At 45.1% G+C, this 19,468-nt stretch overlaps 1 protein-coding gene across 3 annotated transcripts; it reads left to right on the top strand.

Annotated features, from left to right (window-relative positions):
- Positions 1-9,692: 9,692 nt before the first annotated feature.
- Positions 9,693-18,078, top strand: LOC119300739. Of its 3 annotated transcripts, none has more exons than XM_037577640.1 (2): positions 9,693-9,919; positions 16,202-18,078. In XM_037577640.1, exon 2 carries the CDS (start codon positions 16,209-16,211, stop codon positions 17,826-17,828), a length of 1,620 nt encoding a protein of 539 aa, XP_037433537.1. In that variant the 5' UTR covers positions 9,693-9,919; positions 16,202-16,208; the 3' UTR covers positions 17,829-18,078. The 3 variants fall into 3 exon arrangements, with proteins under 3 accessions (XP_037433537.1, XP_037433538.1, XP_037433539.1); XM_037577641.1 differs by lacking the exon at positions 9,693-9,919 and adding an exon at positions 9,926-10,048; XM_037577642.1 differs by lacking the exon at positions 9,693-9,919 and adding an exon at positions 9,951-10,076.
- The last annotated feature ends 1,390 nt before the right edge of the window (positions 18,079-19,468 follow it).

Genomic DNA, 19,468 nt, shown 5'->3' with positions numbered 1-19,468 from the left:
ATGTTTCTCGTTTATGGAGGTGACAAAGAGCTAATCGTAAGTGGTTACGTCGATGCGAGCTTTGACACTGATCCGGACGATTCTAAATCGCAAACCGGATACGTATTTACATTAAATGGTGGAGCTGTCAGTTGGTGCAGTTCTAAACAAAGCGTCGTGGCGGGATCTACGTGTGAAGCGGAATACATAGCTGCTTCGGAAGCAGCGAATGAAGGAGTCTAGATGAAGGAGTTCATATCCGATCTAGGTGTCATACCTAGCGCATCGGGTCCAATGAAAATCTTTTGTGACAATACTGGTGCAATTGCCTTGGCAAAGGAATCCAGATTTCACAAGAGAACCAAGCACATCAAGAGACGCTTCAATTCCATCCGGGATCTAGTCCAGGTGGGAGACATAGAGATTTGCAAGATACATACAGATCTGAATGTAGCAGACCCGTTGACTAAGCCTCTTCCACGAGCAAAACATGATCAGCACCAAGGCTCCATGGGTGTTAGAATCATTACTGTGTAATCTAGATTATTGACTCTAGTGCAAGTGGGAGACTGAAGGAAATATGCCCTAGAGGCAATAATAAAGTTATTATTTATTTCCTTATATCATGATAAATGTTTATTATTCATGCTAGAATTGTATTAACCGGAAACATAATACATGTGTGAATACATAGACAAACAGAGTGTCACTAGTATGCCTCTACTAGACTAGCTCGTTAATCAAAGATGGTTATGTTTCCTAACCATGGACAAAGAGTTGTTATTTAATTAATGGGATCACATCATTAGGTGATTGATCTGATTGACATGACCCATTCCATTAGCTTAGCACCCGATCGTTTAGTATGTTGCTATTGCTTTCTTCATGACTTATACATGTTCCTATGACTATGAGATTATGCAACTCCCGTTTGCCGGAGGAACACTTTGTGTGCTACCAAACGTCACAACGTAACTGGGTGATTATAAAGGTGCTCTACAGGTGTCTCCAAAGGTACATGTTGGGTTGGCGTATTTCGAGATTAGGATTTGTCACTCCGATTGTCGGAGAGGTATCTCTGGGCCCTCTCGGTAATGCACATCACATAAGCCTTGCAAGCATTGCAACTAATGAGTTAGTTGTGAGATGATGCATTATGGAACGAGTAAAGAGACTTGCCGGTAACGAGATTGAACTAGGTATTGAGATACCGACGATCGAATCTCGGGCAAGTAACATATCGATGACAAAGGGAACAACGTATGTTGTTATGCGGTCTGACCAATAAAAGATCTTCGTAGAATATGTAGGAGCCAATATGAGCATCCAGGTTCCGCTATTGGTTATTCACCGGAGACATGTCTCGGTCATGTCTACATTTTCTCGAACCCGTGGGGTCCGCACGCTTAAGGTTTTGATGACAGTTATATTATGAGTTTATGCATTTTTATGTACCGAAGTTTGTTCGGAGTCCCGGATGTGATCACGGACATGACGAGGAGTCTCGAAATGGTCGAGACATAAAGATTGATATATTGGAAGCCTATATTTGGATATCGGAAGTGTTCCGGGTGATATCGGGATTTTACCGGAGTACCGGGAGGTTACCGGAACCCCCCGGGAGGTATATGGGCCTTAGTGGGCCTTAGTGGAAGAGAGGAGAGGTGGCCAGGGCTGGGCCGCGTGCCCCTCCCCCCTAGTCCGAATAGGACAAGGAGAGGGGGCCGGTGCCCCCCTTCCTTCTCTCTCTCCTCTTTCCCCTCTCCCGAATCCTATTCCAACTAGGAAAGGGGGGGGGGAATCCTACTCCCGGAGGGAGTAGGACTCCTCCTGGCACGCCCTCTCCTGGACGGCTGCACCCCCCCTTTGATCCTTTATATACGGAGGCAGGGAGCACCCCTAGACACATAAGTTGATCCACGTGATCATATTCTTAGCCGTGTGCGGTGCCACCTTCCACCATAGTCCTCGATAATATTGTAGCGATGCTTAGGCGAAGCCCTGCGACGGTAGAACATCAAGATCGTCACCACGCCGTCGTGCTGACGGAACTCTTCCCCAACACTTTGCTGGATCGGAGTCCGGGGATCGTCATCGAGCTGAACGTGTGCTAGAACTCGGAGGTGCCGTAGTTTCGGTGCTTGATCGGTCGGGCCATGAAGACGTACGACTACATCAACCACGTTGTGCTAACGCTTCCGTTGTCGATCTACAAGGGTACATAGATCACACTCTCCCCTCTCGTTGCTATGCGTCACCATGATCTTGCGTGTGCGTAGGATTTTTTTTTTGAAATTACTACGTTCCCCAACATCTATACATACTGGACCAATTACTAGAGCTCACGCACGCCAATTAAATTATCAGGTACTTCCGTTTCTTGGTAATGATTCTGGTGTTCATGAGAATATGATGCTACCTAAATTGGATACATTTGTTTTGCTTACAAATGAAGGGCCTGGCATGGATAAGAGGGATGAACACTGGAGCAAGACCAAGCATGGAGATGATGGCATGCGCAAGGGGATCCAGAACGGAGTTACAAGTGATGATTTCAGGACTTCGAAGCCACCCTAAGGAGTGCATGAAGCCTTGGACGAAATATACAAGATGCCACTTCATAAATTTCGCCCAGAGGCTATTCTAGGTGCTGCATCACCTTATTATTGGGCCAGGCCCATGTATTTTCGAAATACTTAAGTATAGACTATTTTTAGAGTCCGTATGTGTGGGGAAACAAGAGTTAGGGTTGGTTTCGGACCCCTCCTCCAAGGGCCACGAAATTCCCCCCTCTTCCTCCATATATACAACCCTTAGGGCATCGTTTAGACTTTGTGTTTTGTTTAGACTAAAAGTTAGCCATAGCTGCAACTTCGTGTACTTCGTTTGTGTCCAACGACCAGACCAAGACGTCATAGAACCCCACCTTGATCAATAAAGCTTTCCTCTTATATTCACAATATCCAGATTGCAATCTCAGTTTCTTGCTTGTTCTTCATTTTCCTGTAGGAAACAGACCTTCGTGGTCAGGTTGATCGTGCTCCGGTGTGGTCAATAACCTCTTGGAGTTGGTTTAGCGATTCTTAAGGCGCGACGTCCTCGCACGTTCGTAGTCGGATCGTCAAAGTCGACTTCCTCCAAAACGATAGCCACCATCTCATTGAAAGATCGGGACCCTCGCCTCTATCAACAATCCTTATCAGTAATAAAGATAGGTGAAGTAGCAAACTTAGGATCATATTTCATTCTAGTATTCAAAGATTTTTCTTTCAGCTTGCATAGTAATTTCTTAAGATCATCTCTATCCTTACAAGCAAGAAAATCCCTAGCTACCTGTCCATCCATAACATAACCCTCAGGTATCTTAGAGAATTCATATCTAGGAGAGCTAGGTCGAATAGGCGTTTCATAATTTTTAGTTTTAGTAACTTCATCAGTTTTAGTAATGTCATCAGTTTCAACATTCTCAAATTCTCTACCTTTAGCAAGTTATTCATCAAGAAATTCACCTAGTGGCATAGTTTCATCAAGTAAAGTACTATCATCATCAATAGCATCATTTATAGCAGAAGTAGCATCATCAATTACTTGTGACATATCAAAATTAATAGCAGGTGGTGGTGTCGCGAGATTACTTAAAACAGAAGGTGAATCAAGTGCAGAGCTAGATAGCAGTTCCTTACCTCCCCTCGTCCTAGAGGGGGCGATCTTGGTTCTATCATCCTTAAGATTCTTTGTAGCGATCAACCGATATGAATCCCAAGTGACTCAGCAAATAAAGTTATGCTCCCCGGCAATGGTGCCAGAAAAAGGTCTTGATAACCCACAAGTATAGCAGATCACAACAGTTTTCGAGGATAGAGTATTCAACCCAAAATTATTGATTCGACACAAGGGGAACCAAGAATATTTGCAAGTATTAGCAGTTGAGTTGTCAATTCAACCACAGTTGGAGACTAAATACCTGCAGCAAAGTGATCAGTAGCACAGTAATATGGTAGTTTGATAGCAATAGCAACAATACTAACAGTAATGGTAGCGGCAATAGTTTTGTAGCAATTGTGATAGTAGTAGCAACAGTAGTAACTTAGCAAAGATCAATATGTGAAAAGCTTGTAGGCATTGGATCGGTGGTTATGTTGGAACATTCATCATGTAATAGTCATAACCTAGGGCGACACAAAACTAGCTCCAATTCAATAATGTAATGTAGGCATGTGGGCCACTGGTGGCTCCCCTCCTCTTGGTCTTGGCTCCAGTATTTTTTATATTCCATAAAAAATCTCCAAAAAGTTTCATCCAATTTCGAGAACTTTTATTTCTGCACAAAAACAACACCATGGTAGTTCTGCCAAAAACAATGTCAGTCCAGGTTAGTTTCATTCAAACCATGCAAATTAGAGTCCAAAATAAGAGCAAAAGTGTTTGGAAAAGTAGATACGACAAAGACGTATCAATAGTCTTCGAGATGGTTGCTTCTGGAGAACTTAGGCATGTTGAACTTGAGCTTCCCTAAGCATTGCTCTTCATTGTGTTAGGGCTGATGGCGATGGTGCTCTTGTCATGGTGGAGGGTCTTCAACTGCTTGCTCCTCGTGCTCCGCTTGATTAGCCTAACGTTGAGGTCATGGAATTCTTGCACGGTTCCTCATTTCTTGGTGCTCTTAAGGCTTGCGGCTTCTTCTTGTTGCTCTTGTCAGAGGGCCTCTTCTTGTTCACACACGGCGTGAGTAGCTTCACATAGAGCACGTTGGGCTTCAAGAGCTTGTTCCTCAGGACGTTGTTTCTCTTGTAGGAGGGCATCACCATCTTGGTTTTCTTTGTCTTGGCGTATTGGAGCTTGCTCGTGTTCCATGGGATCATGTGCTTAGCGACGATGTCATTCATGTTCCCAAAGGCGGTCTTGTAAACCATTGCCATGAAATGTGTTTTGTGGAGCTTGATGATCTTCATGGTCTCGGTGATGATGTGAACTGACTCGGGGAAGACTTGCATCCGGAGAAGTGTTCGAAGAGTGTCGACTTGGGTGGTGCCGTCTTGATGATGACGATGTTGTCGAAGAGCGGTTGACCACCAAGGCACAAATTTCTTCCATTTGCGATGATAGCTTGTCCTCAAGGTAGTCCTTTGTGTGTTGTTTAGATTGTCGCAAGTCGGTGGCGAGTTGATCGATGCGGTCGCCCAAAGCTTCATTCTCTTGATGCAAAGCTCTATGTGTGCAGAATAGTTGATTCTTGGTGATGCAGTTGCTCGGCTCCTCTTCTTGCTCGATGAAGAGTGGATTGGTAGAAGTGCTTGACCTATCCATCATATCAAGCAAATATGTGAGTGGAAGAAAGGAAAGAACTAGACCAAATGTACCTTATCCAGTGTTGAAGATGGATCAAAGATCACGCAATGTAGTATTATGGAAGTAGTGCAATTGGTACCAGATCTTGTCAATCTCATACCTACACATGTAAAGCTTTTGGAGTAGCTTCGTGATGATGGTGGCACAAAATTTAATGCAATTGTTAGCAAGATTCAATAATGTTGAAAGATATTCACAAATTTGCAAGTGAAACAAGTAGACCAATAGCAATATGTGGCACATGGAAACACATGTACAGATAGATAAATGGGGTCGTGCAACCAAAAAATGAGCTCATAATATGGAATCCATGAAAAATGCTCTTGTTTCACAACACTAGAGAGACTCTAGCATGATTGCTCAATAGGCGGATACAGAACTTGTGCACAACCTATAAGAAACAAAATGTAACGACTTCTATCCCAAATATGTTATGTATGTATGATTCCCGGTGATTCTTCGCACTATGATCCAAGATGATCAAGTATGGCAATTTGATATGCAATGTGGCGATGCTATGGCTATTTCTTACGAGCTCTTTGTTTTCTCTTTGCTTAAAAGCTTCTGATGTTCCTTTTATATTCCCCTTTGGCCACTTATGCAAAATGCTTGAACGAAGATTGCAATTATGTATATGCGGGAACAATTGATGACACAAAAGATGATATATGCATGCTATGATAGCTATGCGAAATGTGTATCACTAAAGTGCACAAGTAACGTTGTCCGATAATACTCAAATGGCTAGTCTCGATAGGAAGGTGATGCAAAATTTGGCTCGGGGGTTCACAATAGCAAGGGAGTACACAAAAGTGCCCTCGATGTTACTGTCCTTGCTTACAGTTGGAGGTATCACTACAGGGAAGTAGTTGTTGTCGACGTTGAGTTCGTGGCAAAGTTGAGTGGCGGTGATGTCGATGATGAATCGTCCCTAAGTAGCTGAAACACTTAGGAAAGGGAGAACCGCGACTCAAAATCTCAAATGGCAAATGACAAATGGTGGTACCGAAAAGTGTGGTGGTGTTGCTGAAATTTGCAGTGGTGCAATGATGGGTTTTGGAGTTCAAAATGCAGAAGTGGGTGGCGGCTAAAAATCTCTGTCGACAAGTTCAGTTTCTTTAGGGTTTGTCGGATGTCCGGAGGATGTCGGACGACCGGTGGATGTTTCTGTTCCGCACGTTTGGTGATGGTTGGTCGTTCGGTGACTGGAACGGGTTCAGATGCCCGGTAACAGTCGGACATCCGGTAACTGGGGCGATTTCATGGCTGCATGTACGATGATGTACTCATGGATTTCGGGGACAAAAGAAATATTGGGGCCAAATTTGGGCAAATCTCATGGATGGAAGTGCTGGGAAGGATGTGGGAAAGCTTAATCCACTTGAAACACATCAAATCCATGGATAAAAATCAACAAAACATCATCAAACCAACAAATCACAAAAAAATTGGTATGGCTATTTTTCTGGGGATTTTCAAAATTGGACAAAACACAACAAAATCAGGATAGGAAGTGGGGGTAGGGACTCCAAATTCGTAATCAACCTGGGCTCATGATACCAAGATGTGGTGGGGTGGAACCCTAAAGGTCGATCTTTCACGAAATGGAGGGGAGTCCGCGAAGAACACGAAGAACACGAGAGGGAAAACACTCAATGCACAAGATCCAAATCACAGATGTGCTAAATCCACATACACAAGAAGAGATACAAAGATCCAAACTCAACACAGGAGGATACAAAAGGGTAGCTAGTTCATCCCAGTCCTTAAAGGAGAGAGGTCTTGAATCCTAGGAGGATCTTCGCATGAAGGGGTCTTGAATCCACTTGGGGGATCTTCTCACATGGAGGCCTTGATCTCCATGGGAGTATGGATAAGTGAATGAGCAAAGCTCTATCTGTGTCTTGATCTATCACAATGCTAACCCTAAAACGTCCACGTGAAGGGGTATTTATAGTCTAGGGAGAGAGAGAGGGGGATACATGGGTCAAGGCCCACGAGCTGTGCACACACAAGCGTCAGATGTCTGGACGTTACCGGTCGTCCAGTGTCTCACGAGGGACAGGACGTCCGATAAGGCTTGGACATTCGGTGTTTTGGCTCTGTTGAGGCGTCGTAAGATTTCCGGATGATGTCAGACGTCTGGTGCGTCAGTCATCCGGAAAGCTTTGGTCTTTTGACATTTTTGTTCTAGATTAGTGGTGCCAGTCAGTCGGAGGCTGTCGGACATCGGGTCGCTCGGAAGTGTCGGACGTCCGGTCCTTGTCGGTCATCCGACCGCTGTAGCATTCGTCGACTGAGCCTTCTGACTGGCTAATCCTCCAGGCGTCGGATGTCCGGTAAATACCGGTCGTCCGGTGGCTGTAGCTTTTTGGCAGCTCTTTCTCTCATCTCTCGCGCTTGGTGTACTCGTCGTCTTGTCCGTTGGCGGTAGTAGCTTCATGGCCTTCCTCTAAGTACCTGACCACACACAAGGTCTCCGCTTGAGGTAGTACCCGTGTCTCACATGTGGAATATGTACGTTCGGAGAGGAGTTAGTTCACCTCGCCTTCGATAGCCCTTGCTCGAGCTCTAGTCATTGGTCCACGTGGTGCCTTGGGAGACGAAGGTACGTCCATGGGGATAACCGTAGGATGCTCCGCATCAAGAGCACATGCTTGAAGACTACTGTCAAGTTTGCCCACGCCGTGGTACAGGTGTTTGGAGCTGAGTATCTCAAAGAACCAAATGTGCAGGACAAGGAGAAGTTGTTGGCTATTGGAGAGGTCAGGGGGTTTCTTGGGATGCTCGGATCACTTGATTGCATGCACTGGCAATGGAAGAACTGTCCTAAAGGTTTGCAGGGAATGTAATGTATCAAAGTCACACCAAAGAGGCCATATACTAGAAACGGTGGCATCACATGACTTATGGATTTGACATGCTTTCTTTGGAATGTCGCGTTCTTACAACGACATCAACGTGTTTCAACGATCTTCGGTGTGTCAGGAGGCTTTGCAATGGGGAATCACCGTCGTGCAACTACACCGTCAACGACCGAGACTACAACATGAGATACTATCTTGCTGATGTCATCTATCCTCAGTGGGCGGCGTTTGTGAAGACCATATCTGAACCGCATGGCAAGAAACAAAAGTCACTTTGCAACAATGCATGAAGCAGCTAGGAAGGATGTGGAGAGGGCATTTGGAGTGCTTCAAGCTCGTTGGGGAATTGTCCATGGGGCTGCAATGATGTGGGAATCAGAAACTTTATGGCAGGTCATGACATGTTGTATTATTTTGCACAATATGATTGTCGAGGATGATGTAGCCCAAACCAATGATTTTGAAGCACCCGAAGAACAAATTAAAATCCCGGAAGATCAAGATGCAATTCAGCTTATGAAATTTCTACAGGTGCATCAGAATCTTCGAGATCATCATGTGCACACGCAGCTACTCAATGATCCTGTGGAGCATATGTGGACTCATAATGAAAACCAAAGAGCTGATGTTTGAGTTGTGCACTTAAAATAAATTATGTAAACACTTTAGTATCAATATTTGTTATTTACGCGCGACATTGACTTGTATGATCGACGTGCATGGATTTTCATGGATTCGAGATTTCGGATTTGAGACATGTGGATGTCGTTAGCTAAATATGAGGACCCGTCCGGATGCGTTGGAGCTGCAATGATGTGAGAATCATAAACTTTATGGCATGTCATAACATGTTGTGTTATTTTACACAATATTTTTGTCGTGGATGAGGGTGATGGTGTAGCCCGAACCAATGATTTTAAAGCATATGGAGAACAAGTTAAAATCACAGAAGATCAAGATGCAGCTCAACTTATGAACTTTCTGCAGATGCATCAAAATCTTCGAAATTATTATGGGCACGCACGATGACTCAATGATTTTGTGGAACATATGTGAACCCATAATAAAAATCAAAGAACTGATGTTCAAATTATGCACTTAAAATAATTTTTGTGTAAACATTTTGATATGAATTTACATGTACTCAAGAGTCCGGATTTAAAATATGTGGATGCCGGGAACGACAAGAAGTCCCGCGTCTATGGACCGGCCGGATTTGCCAATGTTCTGAGGACCCTTATGAGGTGCTCATGTCCGCAATAGAAGAAACTATTTCCTCGCTATTCTACCACTGGTGAATCCATAATGAAAACCAAAAAACTGATGTTTAAATTGTGCACTTAAAATAAATTTTATGTAAACACTTTGATATGAATTTGCATGAACTCGAGAGTCTGGATTTAAAATATATACAGGTTTCGGGAGCGAAACAAAGTCCCACGTCCACGGACGGACCGAATTTACCAATGTTCTAAGGACGCTTATGAGGTGCTCATGTGACGGTCAACCGTGCAATAGAAGAAACCATTGCCTCCCTATCCTACCACCGCCTTGCCCCCCACCCCCAAATTAACGTCCGCCGCGAAGGTCTTCCCCCTTCCCTGGAGTCACCAGAGCCGCCTTCTCGCCGAAGCAGGCCCGCTACCTTCAAGTGGAGAAACTCAGGCTTCCTCGCCTCCACCTCTACCTGGTTGGTGTGCATCTGGACGCGATTCGTTTCGTCGGTAAGGAGACGCTAGCTTGCATGGATCCAACTTCGTTTTGATCTTTCCTTTGCCGTGAGGTATTATCTAATCAAACCGTGTGCCTCATCTACGACATCCGGTACGAGTTGTCCCCATCCGACCGAGGCGGTGAGCATCCGCTCATGCTTTTCTTTTGGTATTACCGTATTAACCCTGACCTGGTACTTCTTATAGGAGTTTGTTTTCGCAATATTAGAATCGGCGGGTTCAGCTGAACCAGCATGCCCTGCTTCAAGTGTACCTCTTACCTTGGGTCTCTGATTATGTTGGTCTCGGGGATTCTTACTTCAATGTTGGTTGCCTTTTGTGTTCGTTATGTTTGTGATTAGGAGGCACATGTTATTTCACTATAAGAGATGTACGAAGTTAACCCTATTATGCGCTTATGCTTGTCATATTTGTTACTTCTCCTGTGTTTGGACATCTGTGGTCATCAAGTATTTGATTGGACCAAAACTCCAGCTTTCTAGGATATGGATTTCAGGAAATTCGTGCTATGCTTTTGGAATTTTATCTAGTGAAGTGATGGGAAATAATCGAATTTGAACTCAATTTGTAGGTGCCCGTTCATATATTCAATTATTGAGTTGCATGGCATGCTTAGAAGGTGGTTATGATACTTTCACTGCATGCTATGAAATCTACTCATTCCAGTCATGCATGACTTTTGTAGAACTAGTGGATCAACATTTTGTGTATTATGCTTGTTCCCCAAGTGAGCTTTTTTGCAACCATACCAGATCAGAGGCATCCCTCTTCTGCATATAAAAGTATTACATATTTATTGTTAAATAAATCTCATATCTATCATGATACAAGGCAACCTGTTGGATGGCCTGATAGTCACGATTTTGAGGTGGATTTGATGTGAAACACGATGAACACGAAGAACATGGGAGAAAACTTGAGAGGAAACACTCACATATACAAGATTCATCACCAAAGTACACAAATCTCGTGCCAAATAGAGATACACCTCAAGGATCCAACAACAAGGAAAAGTAAGTAACAAGGATAGTTCATCCCTAATCCAAGAGGAATTGGAGGTCTGTACAGATAGTCTTCCGAAAAACTCTAGGAGAGACGGATCTCGATAACCCAAGAGGATTCTTCTCAAAATTGGAGGTCTTGATCTCCAAAGAAGAGGTAGATGAGCAAAGTGCTCTCAAAAACTTAGTCTAAACTTTGCTAACCCTAGATCTAAGATGGAGCACAAAATATATAGTCTAGCCATGAAGAGAAGGTAGGTGAAGGAAAGTTACACGGGCCAGTGGCCCTCTTCTCTACGTAGACAAGTCGGACATTCTAGTAGTATATTAGAGCTTCTCTCATGCAGGCCTGGATGGTTTGATTTTTATGGCTTAATTCTCACGTGATGTCGAAGGATATTTGCTGATACCTACGCAAGAGCAGCTAGCTAGCGACACGCATGCTGCTTTCGGCCTTGAGACTTGGAGCGCATGTGCGCCCTGGTCTGCCGACGTGCGCCAAGTTGCTAGCCTTTTGATTTTCCTTGATACACGAGTAGCAGTGCTGGTGAATCGGATATCTTGATGCTTCAGCTTCAAGTGACTAGCGTGGATAAAGGTTTTGATGAGCAGCACGCGGCAGTTGGCCACCAAGGCCGACAACCGCGTGACAACTATCAACACAACGGTGGTACATCAGTTACAGAGTCCTCAAATTGGAGAGCGGCGGCCGCCGTCGAGATCAATTGGGTCGGGCTAATTGCTAGCGCCGCACTCAATCATTGTCAACGCCAAAATTTCTTCTGACCCCGATCTGATTTGTCCGCCGCCGGATTTTTCTTTGCTGTCGGTTGACAAGCTCGGAATCAATGTAGACGAAATAGCCCATCTGTTCTCTGAGTTCACCATGCGGGGCCTGCATGGGCCACCACTGTGAGAGTAGAATCCGACATATCCCTCGATCGGGTGTCCTAGCGAGGTGAGTAGATGGAGGGGAAACAGGAGACCAGATTTACCCAAGTTCAGGCCCTCGTTACGAGGTAAAACCCTACTCCTGCTTGTGTGGTATATTGCGATAGGGGTGTACAAATTACAAGATTTAACCGAGGGATTGTTTGTTGCATATCGACTAGCTTGGCTCGACTTATATAAGTTACCAGGGCCTCTAGGTTTACATGGACCTAGTCAGCTATGTCGGTGGAGGGGAGTCCTCCACAGCTCGGCCTTCCTTGTCTTGAACAACAAGGCTTCCAGAGTCTTCCTTCTATAGGGCCATGGGCCGGCATGATGGCCCATGGCAGAAATTGGCCTAGGGGGCCTCGGGCCGGCCTACTTGGGCGATAATCAGAGAGGTGAGGCACCCTTTGGCCGTAGCACCGTCAGTTATGTTGTTTATGGGGCGACAATCACAACACATATGCCAAGTACCATCTTTCTTATGAACAATTCCTTAGTCTCTTTGAAGTTGACGCGATAAGGGGAGGGGCATCGGGAATGAGGTCGATCCTATGTTCAATCCCATGCAGTGGAGGTATGCCCGGTGGGAAAACATCCTCAAATTCCTACAAAACGCAAGTCATCACAAAAGGAAGCGTGGGTGAATCGTTAGTCAACATGACTTCATTTTTGTACAAGAATACAAAGTAAAGCACGTGTGATGGGCTCTGCCTCACATTCCTTTTTTGGTGGTCAAGAGGTTAATGTCCTTGTTGGCGTTCAACATGGAAGCACTCATTTTCGGCTTGTGACGCTCACTCACTTTATGGCGGGTCACTCCATTACTAGATTCCCATATAGCATGCAAAGGTTGAAGCTTGAGATTTATTGACGATGATTTGACTCGCAGTCATCGGCCGAAGCACATTCCTTGCCCTTCCACTTGAAGCTATAGTGATTGGTGCGCCCATTGTGAATGACACTGCGGTCATACTGCCAAGGGCGTCCCAATAAGAGATGGCAAACGGTCGTAGCGACCGCATCGCATCCCAAGGTATCCTCGTATGCTCCAATCTTGAATGGGACTTCAATAGTATGCTCAACCTTGATAGTGCTGGAATCACTTAGCCATTGCACTTTGTATGGATGAGGATGTCGCTTCTTTATGAGATGTAACTTGGCGTGAAGTTCCTCACTTGCCAAATGGTGGCAATTACCACCATCAATGATGACCCTGATAGACTTTCCTTGGATGCCTGCTTAGTGTGGAAGATATGACATCTTTGGTCATCATCATTTTGTTGTTGAAGGTCAAGATCTTGGAGACAACAAGGGCGGGGCTTTAGTCGTTGTTGCAGAAGACTTGATCATCTTCGTCTTTGTTGACTTGTCGGTGTAGCTTCCAATTCTTCTTCAATATAATATTCACTCTCCATCTTCATTGATGATCATGGTCCGCTTGGTGTGGCGCTAAATTGACTTGTGGCTGTGCCCCTTGTAAGTCAAGCATTCATTGCTTGGATTTTTGGTCGAGACCCTTGAAGGATTTGCAGGAGTAATTCTAGGCTTGGGAGCGCTTGAAAGGAGGACGACTTGGAGAGGTCGCCGGTACTTTGGAGCTTGATGGGGCACCACTAGTGGCTGTTGTCTAAGTATAAGGCGTCGTGCTTGGTGAAGCTTGAGTGTTGGTGTTGAAGTTCCGTGAAGTGTAGGAGTACTTGCAGTACTTACATCTTCTTGCACTTGTTGCTCCGTTTTTGTTGTTTGGCGAACCAACTCTAGCAAGTAGTTGTATGGTTGGAAATCCGCAATCCGCTTGATTAGGTGGTTGAGTCCATTGAGGAAGCGAGCCATTGTTTGCAAATCGGATTCCTTCACATTGGCTCAGAGAATTGCGATTTCCATCTCCTTGTAGTACTCTTCGACGGTCTTGGTGCCTTGCTTGAGTACTTGGAGCTTCTTGAAGAGGTTGCGGGTATGGTGCATGTGCACAAATCTCGCTCTCATGACTTGCTTCAATGGGGACCTCTCCTTGCTCTTGTCAATGTTCTGTGAGTTGTTCCCACCGTATGTGGACGTACTCATCAAACTCGAGCGAGGCCATTGCCATTTTCTTCACCTTGCCAAAGTTGTGGACACTGGAGCATTTTGTCCACGTTGAGTGCCCATGATTGATATTCACAAATGGATGGCTCACAAGGGTAGTGGCAAGGAAGACAAAGTTGTGTGACGGAATGACATACCTCGTTGACACCTCTACCTTGACAAAATCGGAGGGCACCCGCCTTGCTTTTGGTGTTTGTGTTAAAAGGATGACATATCATCATCGTAGCCGAGCTTGGTTGTTGATGGAGGCGGTGTAGGGGCTAAGTTCTTTTGGTCGGCTTAAAAAATAAGCTGTCTCTCCCCAGCTTAAAAAATAAGCCGCTCCCTAAATTTGTTGTGACTTCTAAATTAATTATACCATAACTAGTTCAGAAGCACAAATGAATGAGGGAGACGGCTTATGGGAAAAGCTGGGGAGGAGGCGGCTTATTTTTTAAGCCGCCAAACGAACTGGCCCTAGATGTACTTGGCATTCTTGTTGAAGAAGCCGGACGTCGAAGCCAGCAAGATGCCCAACTTGCTGGCAAAGTTGCTGAAGTTGTAGTCAAGTCAGACCAAGGTCGGATAGTCCGATATTCTGGACTAAGTTGGATAGACCAACTTCGCCTAGGCTGGTGTGGGTCAACTTGAGGAAGAACTCGAAATTGGAGGTAGTTAAAGAAAATCAAAGGCAGATCAACTCACATATCACCAGATCCGTGGATCAAATCTAACCAAAACTCACCAGAAACAACAAATCGCTTGAAATCGGGTGACTATTTTTGTGGGGATTTTTGAAACTGGGAAGAACAAAAACAAAATTTGTCTAGAAATATGAGGGAGAGGGACTCCAAATTGTGGCAACCTGCACATGATACCAAGTGATATGGGGAAGCTGTTTGGTGGCCTGATCTTCACGATTTGAGGTGAAACACGATGAACAACGGGGGAAACATAGAGAAAACACTCACATAGACAAGATTCACCACCAAAGTACTCAAATCTCATTCCAAAGAGAAATACACCTCAAGATCTGAGGAATTGGAGGTGCTGATCACCAAAGGAGAGGAAAAGAAGGTAACAAGGATAGTTCATCCCCAAATCCAAGAGGAATTGGAGGTCTTGAGAGATAATCTTCCCAAATCTCTAGGAGAGATGGGGTCTTGATAATCCAAGAGGATTCTTCCCCAAACTGGAGGTGTTGATTACCAAAGGAGAGGTAGATGAGCAAAGCTCTCTCAAGAATTTGGTCTAAACTTTGCTAACCCTAGATCTGAGATGGAGTACGGAATATATAGTATAGCCCTGAAGACGTAGGTAGGTGGAGAAAGCTACACGGGCCTGTGGCCCTCTTCTCTGCCCGTAGACAAGTCAGACATTCTGACATAAGTCGGACAGTCTGACTTGTCGGATGTTCCGACCCCATGTCCAACATAGTATTGTCCTGATTCAGAGAGCAATGTGGTAAGTTGGACCCTATGCTGGACATGAAGTCCCGAATATCTGACTTGTTGGACATCAGGTCGAATGTTTGAATCGGAACATCTGACTTTGTCCAGAGAGCATTTTGGTAAGTTGGACTATCCAGCAGGGTTTGGTCCTTGGTGATGTTCCTCGCTTCCTCTTCGAGCCCCTTCTTCTCGTTGCTTGAATCCTTCATATCTAAGAATGCACAATGTTCCCTAATGAGGTAGTAGCCACGTCTCATATGAGTGTATAGGAAGCTCTACTAGGAAGTCATGTCGGTTTCAATGGTTCAATTGGAGCTTGTGGGGTTGATGATGGGTTCGTGGTAATGTCCATAGGATGCATCGTATCACCATGGGTTTATGGTCGAAGTTGCAGAAAGCCCCATATCTTGGCCGGTGTTCACTTAGATTCAGGTTTTATGGGACTATGGCTGGACAAGTATTTGTCCTAACCAAATCACAACTTGATTGCAGCTCAATGGCAGAGCAGATTCACAAAAGAGGGAATCTCTACAGTAGGAAACTTTGTCAGAGACCACAGAAGGGGCTAAAATTGGTGGGGTTCCTTGAAACCTTATTACCATAAAACCTGGGTTGAAGTGCCGCTAGCTAAGAAACATGGGGCTTTATTTATCTACGGTTTTGTGAAATTTATTCTCACTTTCTCAGGGAGATTAAAGAGAAATCTGTTTTGTCTGATTTGACATCTGGTGCACCACACTTAAAATGCTACTATGATTAGTAAACATATCAACTTGACATATTCTTAGTATTCATCTTTTCTTTGCAATTTTATTATGCAGAAACATAATGTCTTTTGAAGATAATGCAATGGCTAGTCGTATCACCTCACCCTCATCAAAAGCTATGGTATCAGAATCAGATCTTCGGATAATAAATGTTGCATCAAATGTGGATCATTCTCAAGCAAATAACCAGGCAAGTGCAGTCCTCGGTCCAGTGGCTATCTTTTGGGACATTGAGAACTGCCCTGTTCCAAGTGATGTACGGCCAGATGATGTTGCTGGGAATATACGGATGGCATTACGGCTGCATCCTGTTGTTAACGGTGCAGTTACAGTTCTCTCTGCTTATGGAGATTTCAATGCTTTCCCTAGAAGACTCAGGGAGGGATGTCAGAGAACCGGAGTCAAACTTGTCGATGTTCCAAATGGGCGGAAAGATGCTGCTGATAAGGCTATACTGGTAGATATGTTTCTCTTTGCTCTGGACAATCATCCACCGTCATCCATTATGCTTATATCTGGTGATGTGGACTTCGCTCCCGCTCTCCATATACTTGGTCAGCGTGGATACACTATTGCCCTTGCGATTCCATCTTCAGTTACCGTCTCATCGGCTTTGAGCAGTGCTGGGAGTTTCGTGTGGGACTGGCCTAGTCTTGCCCGTGGTGCAGGCAGTGTACCCCCCAGATCCTTAGGGCATCGTGCTGCTGATCCTTTAGTCTGTCCTAACAGTGTAACACCGGGCAAATTTCCTGACATACAGACTGAAGAGGAGGCCATTGTTTATATGGGAACTTTTAGGAATGAATATGGTGGCAGAACAACCAGCAACCAGATTAATTGCTATAACTCTTCACAGGTCACCGGAGAATCATGCAAAGCTTTCTGTACTCTGGCAGATGGCAGTTGTGGCACCGGCACGTCATCGAGGTCACATCATGTATTAGGTGGTTTGAATGAAGTCCCAGTGATAGACCAAGGATTTACAGGCGAACAATCATGGTGGGTTCGTCCGGGTGACCTTCAAGGCTTGAAGGGTCAACTAATAAGGTTATTTCAGTTATCTGGTGGATCTGTTCCACTTGTCCGTGTTCCTTCAGAGTATTTAAAGCTGTTCGGAAGGCACCTGTATGTAGCAGAATATGGAGCTGTAAAACTTGTTCATCTTTTCGAAAAGCTGGCTGAGTCTTTTGTTGTCATAGGGAAGGGTCAGAGGAAGATGATTTGCCTACGCAATTCTGGTGATAGGAACATGAAGAAATATCCAAGCACACCAATAATTTTGAAAAATGAAAAGAGATTGAATGCTACTCTCGAGGAAGGTACTAGTGAAACATGTCAGCAGTTGAGCAGCTCATCAGAAGATCTCTCAGAGGATGAACAGAATATTAACCCTGACGTAGATGGAGCATATGTGTTTGATAGCCATCTATACAAGTGCAGAACAGAGGTCGAGGCTCTTCTTGTCTGTTACTTGTCGTGCCCTCTTCCACTCTCTCATTTTGAGTCCCTGTATGAGCAACGGTACAAGAAGACTCTCGACTACCAGAGCTGTGGAGTTGATGGTCTGGAGGAACTGCTTAACAAGTTAAAAGATGTTGTCGAATTGAATGTAGATGAGATCAGCAACATGAAGTTCATCAAAGCCAAGTCACCAAAATGTAGTCCCTCAAAGCCATTTTAAATAGTGGTTGTCCTAATATCAGTAGTATAGTCACTTGAGTACTTAGGATTTTGTTTCCTCGCTGAGCATGTTTGTCAAGCACTGGGCTGACGTCTATTTTAATCATGTCGGTGGGATAGGAGCAGACGTGCAGTTGCACAGCAAATGCTTGCAATATTATCTTGTTCTGCTAATCTAATCGAATATTGGTTGCTTCATTTATTGAATAGTGAACCATCTTTTGGCTGTTCGCCACTTGTATGCTTGGATACCTCATTCTTGTTAGGTTAGACATGACTTGTTTGTCGCACTGCTGAATTCGGAATGTAATCATTGTCAACAGATATAATGATTATTATTCTCTACAGAGGATCGTCATCTTCTAACAATGCATCATAAGCTATTCCCAACACACCATTTCATTTCCGGTTTTTGCCCGGTTTTCCGTAATTAACTGGACAATTCTCTTCTACTTATTAATAGATGAGGCAATCTTTGCCTCCGTTTCAAAAAAAAATACACCATTTTTATGTACGTCGCAATCGACAAGTTCACAAAGTGGCCAGAGATGGAAGCAGTGAGGAAGGTCACAGCTCAGTCAGCCGTCAAATTCTTCAAGGGACTAGTGTGCCGTTTTGGTGTACCCAACAGGGTTATCACCGACAACGGTACATAGTTCACAGGCCGCACCTTCATGCAATATACCCAAGACCTCGGCAGCAAAGTCTGTTTCGCTTCCGTTGCTCACCATGTGAAACCTCGTTTTCCCCCAAGCTACCGTGCTCCCATAACTCTAGGCCCTAGGGCTCGTTCCTGGGGCCAAGTTTGGTCGTAGTCGCGGCGGCGAAAGGATGAAACAAGGAGTCTGAACCCGCCTCATCTCTGCCTCCGCCAAGGGCGTGAGGAAGGTCGAGCGAAGTGGGGAGACGACAAGGCCTGTTGTCGGGCAAGGAAATGTTTATCTTGAAGATATCAAGGATTTACTCCTTGTCGTGGGTTCCACCCGCAAACAAATGACCCGGCACGCATCCCTTTTTCATTAAAAACGTTCCACTCAGGTACAGTCCATAGGGAATGAAAAACATGAATGATGGGATTACAAGTTTTAAATTCAACAAAGGCCCGAAGGCTTACAAACTAAAAAGAGATAAGGTGTCTGTAATCTCTTTCTTGTCCCTCTCCTCAGGGGGCATGTCAAGGAGGCGAAAGAGACAAAAGGAGCACCTAGGCGAGCTACGGGTGGCAGAAAACACCAAGAGAACATCTTGGTGGCCGTCCAAAGGCTGGATGGTGATGGCGGCGCCGGAAGCAGAGCTCAAAGACGAGGTGGCAGGACGTCAGCACGCGTCGAAGGCGTCGGTGCCCGCGTACTCCGACTTGACAGCCTTGCCGCCCGCTCTCTTCCTCTTCTGCAGCCTCCCAACGCCAGCCGCCCAAGGAGATGACCCCGAGAAGTTCAGGGAGCCGGCGACGCGGATGATGGGGTCGCCGGTGCCGCACGGAGCGGCACCCGACACCTAATCGGACCCGTCATCCTGCCGCCTACTACCCTCGTCGTCGCTGCCGCTGTCCTCCTCGTCACTCCCGCCCGAGGAGGAGTCTTCACTATCAGAAGAGCTCTCCACGCAGCACCTTGCACGGGTCCCAAAGCACCCGAAGAC

The sequence above is a fragment of the Triticum dicoccoides genome, chromosome 5A (assembly GCF_002162155.2).
Source record: "Triticum dicoccoides isolate Atlit2015 ecotype Zavitan chromosome 5A, WEW_v2.0, whole genome shotgun sequence".
In the NCBI taxonomy this organism is placed as follows: domain Eukaryota; kingdom Viridiplantae; phylum Streptophyta; class Magnoliopsida; order Poales; family Poaceae; genus Triticum; species Triticum dicoccoides.
This window is presented reverse-complemented; position numbering and strand designations above follow the sequence as displayed.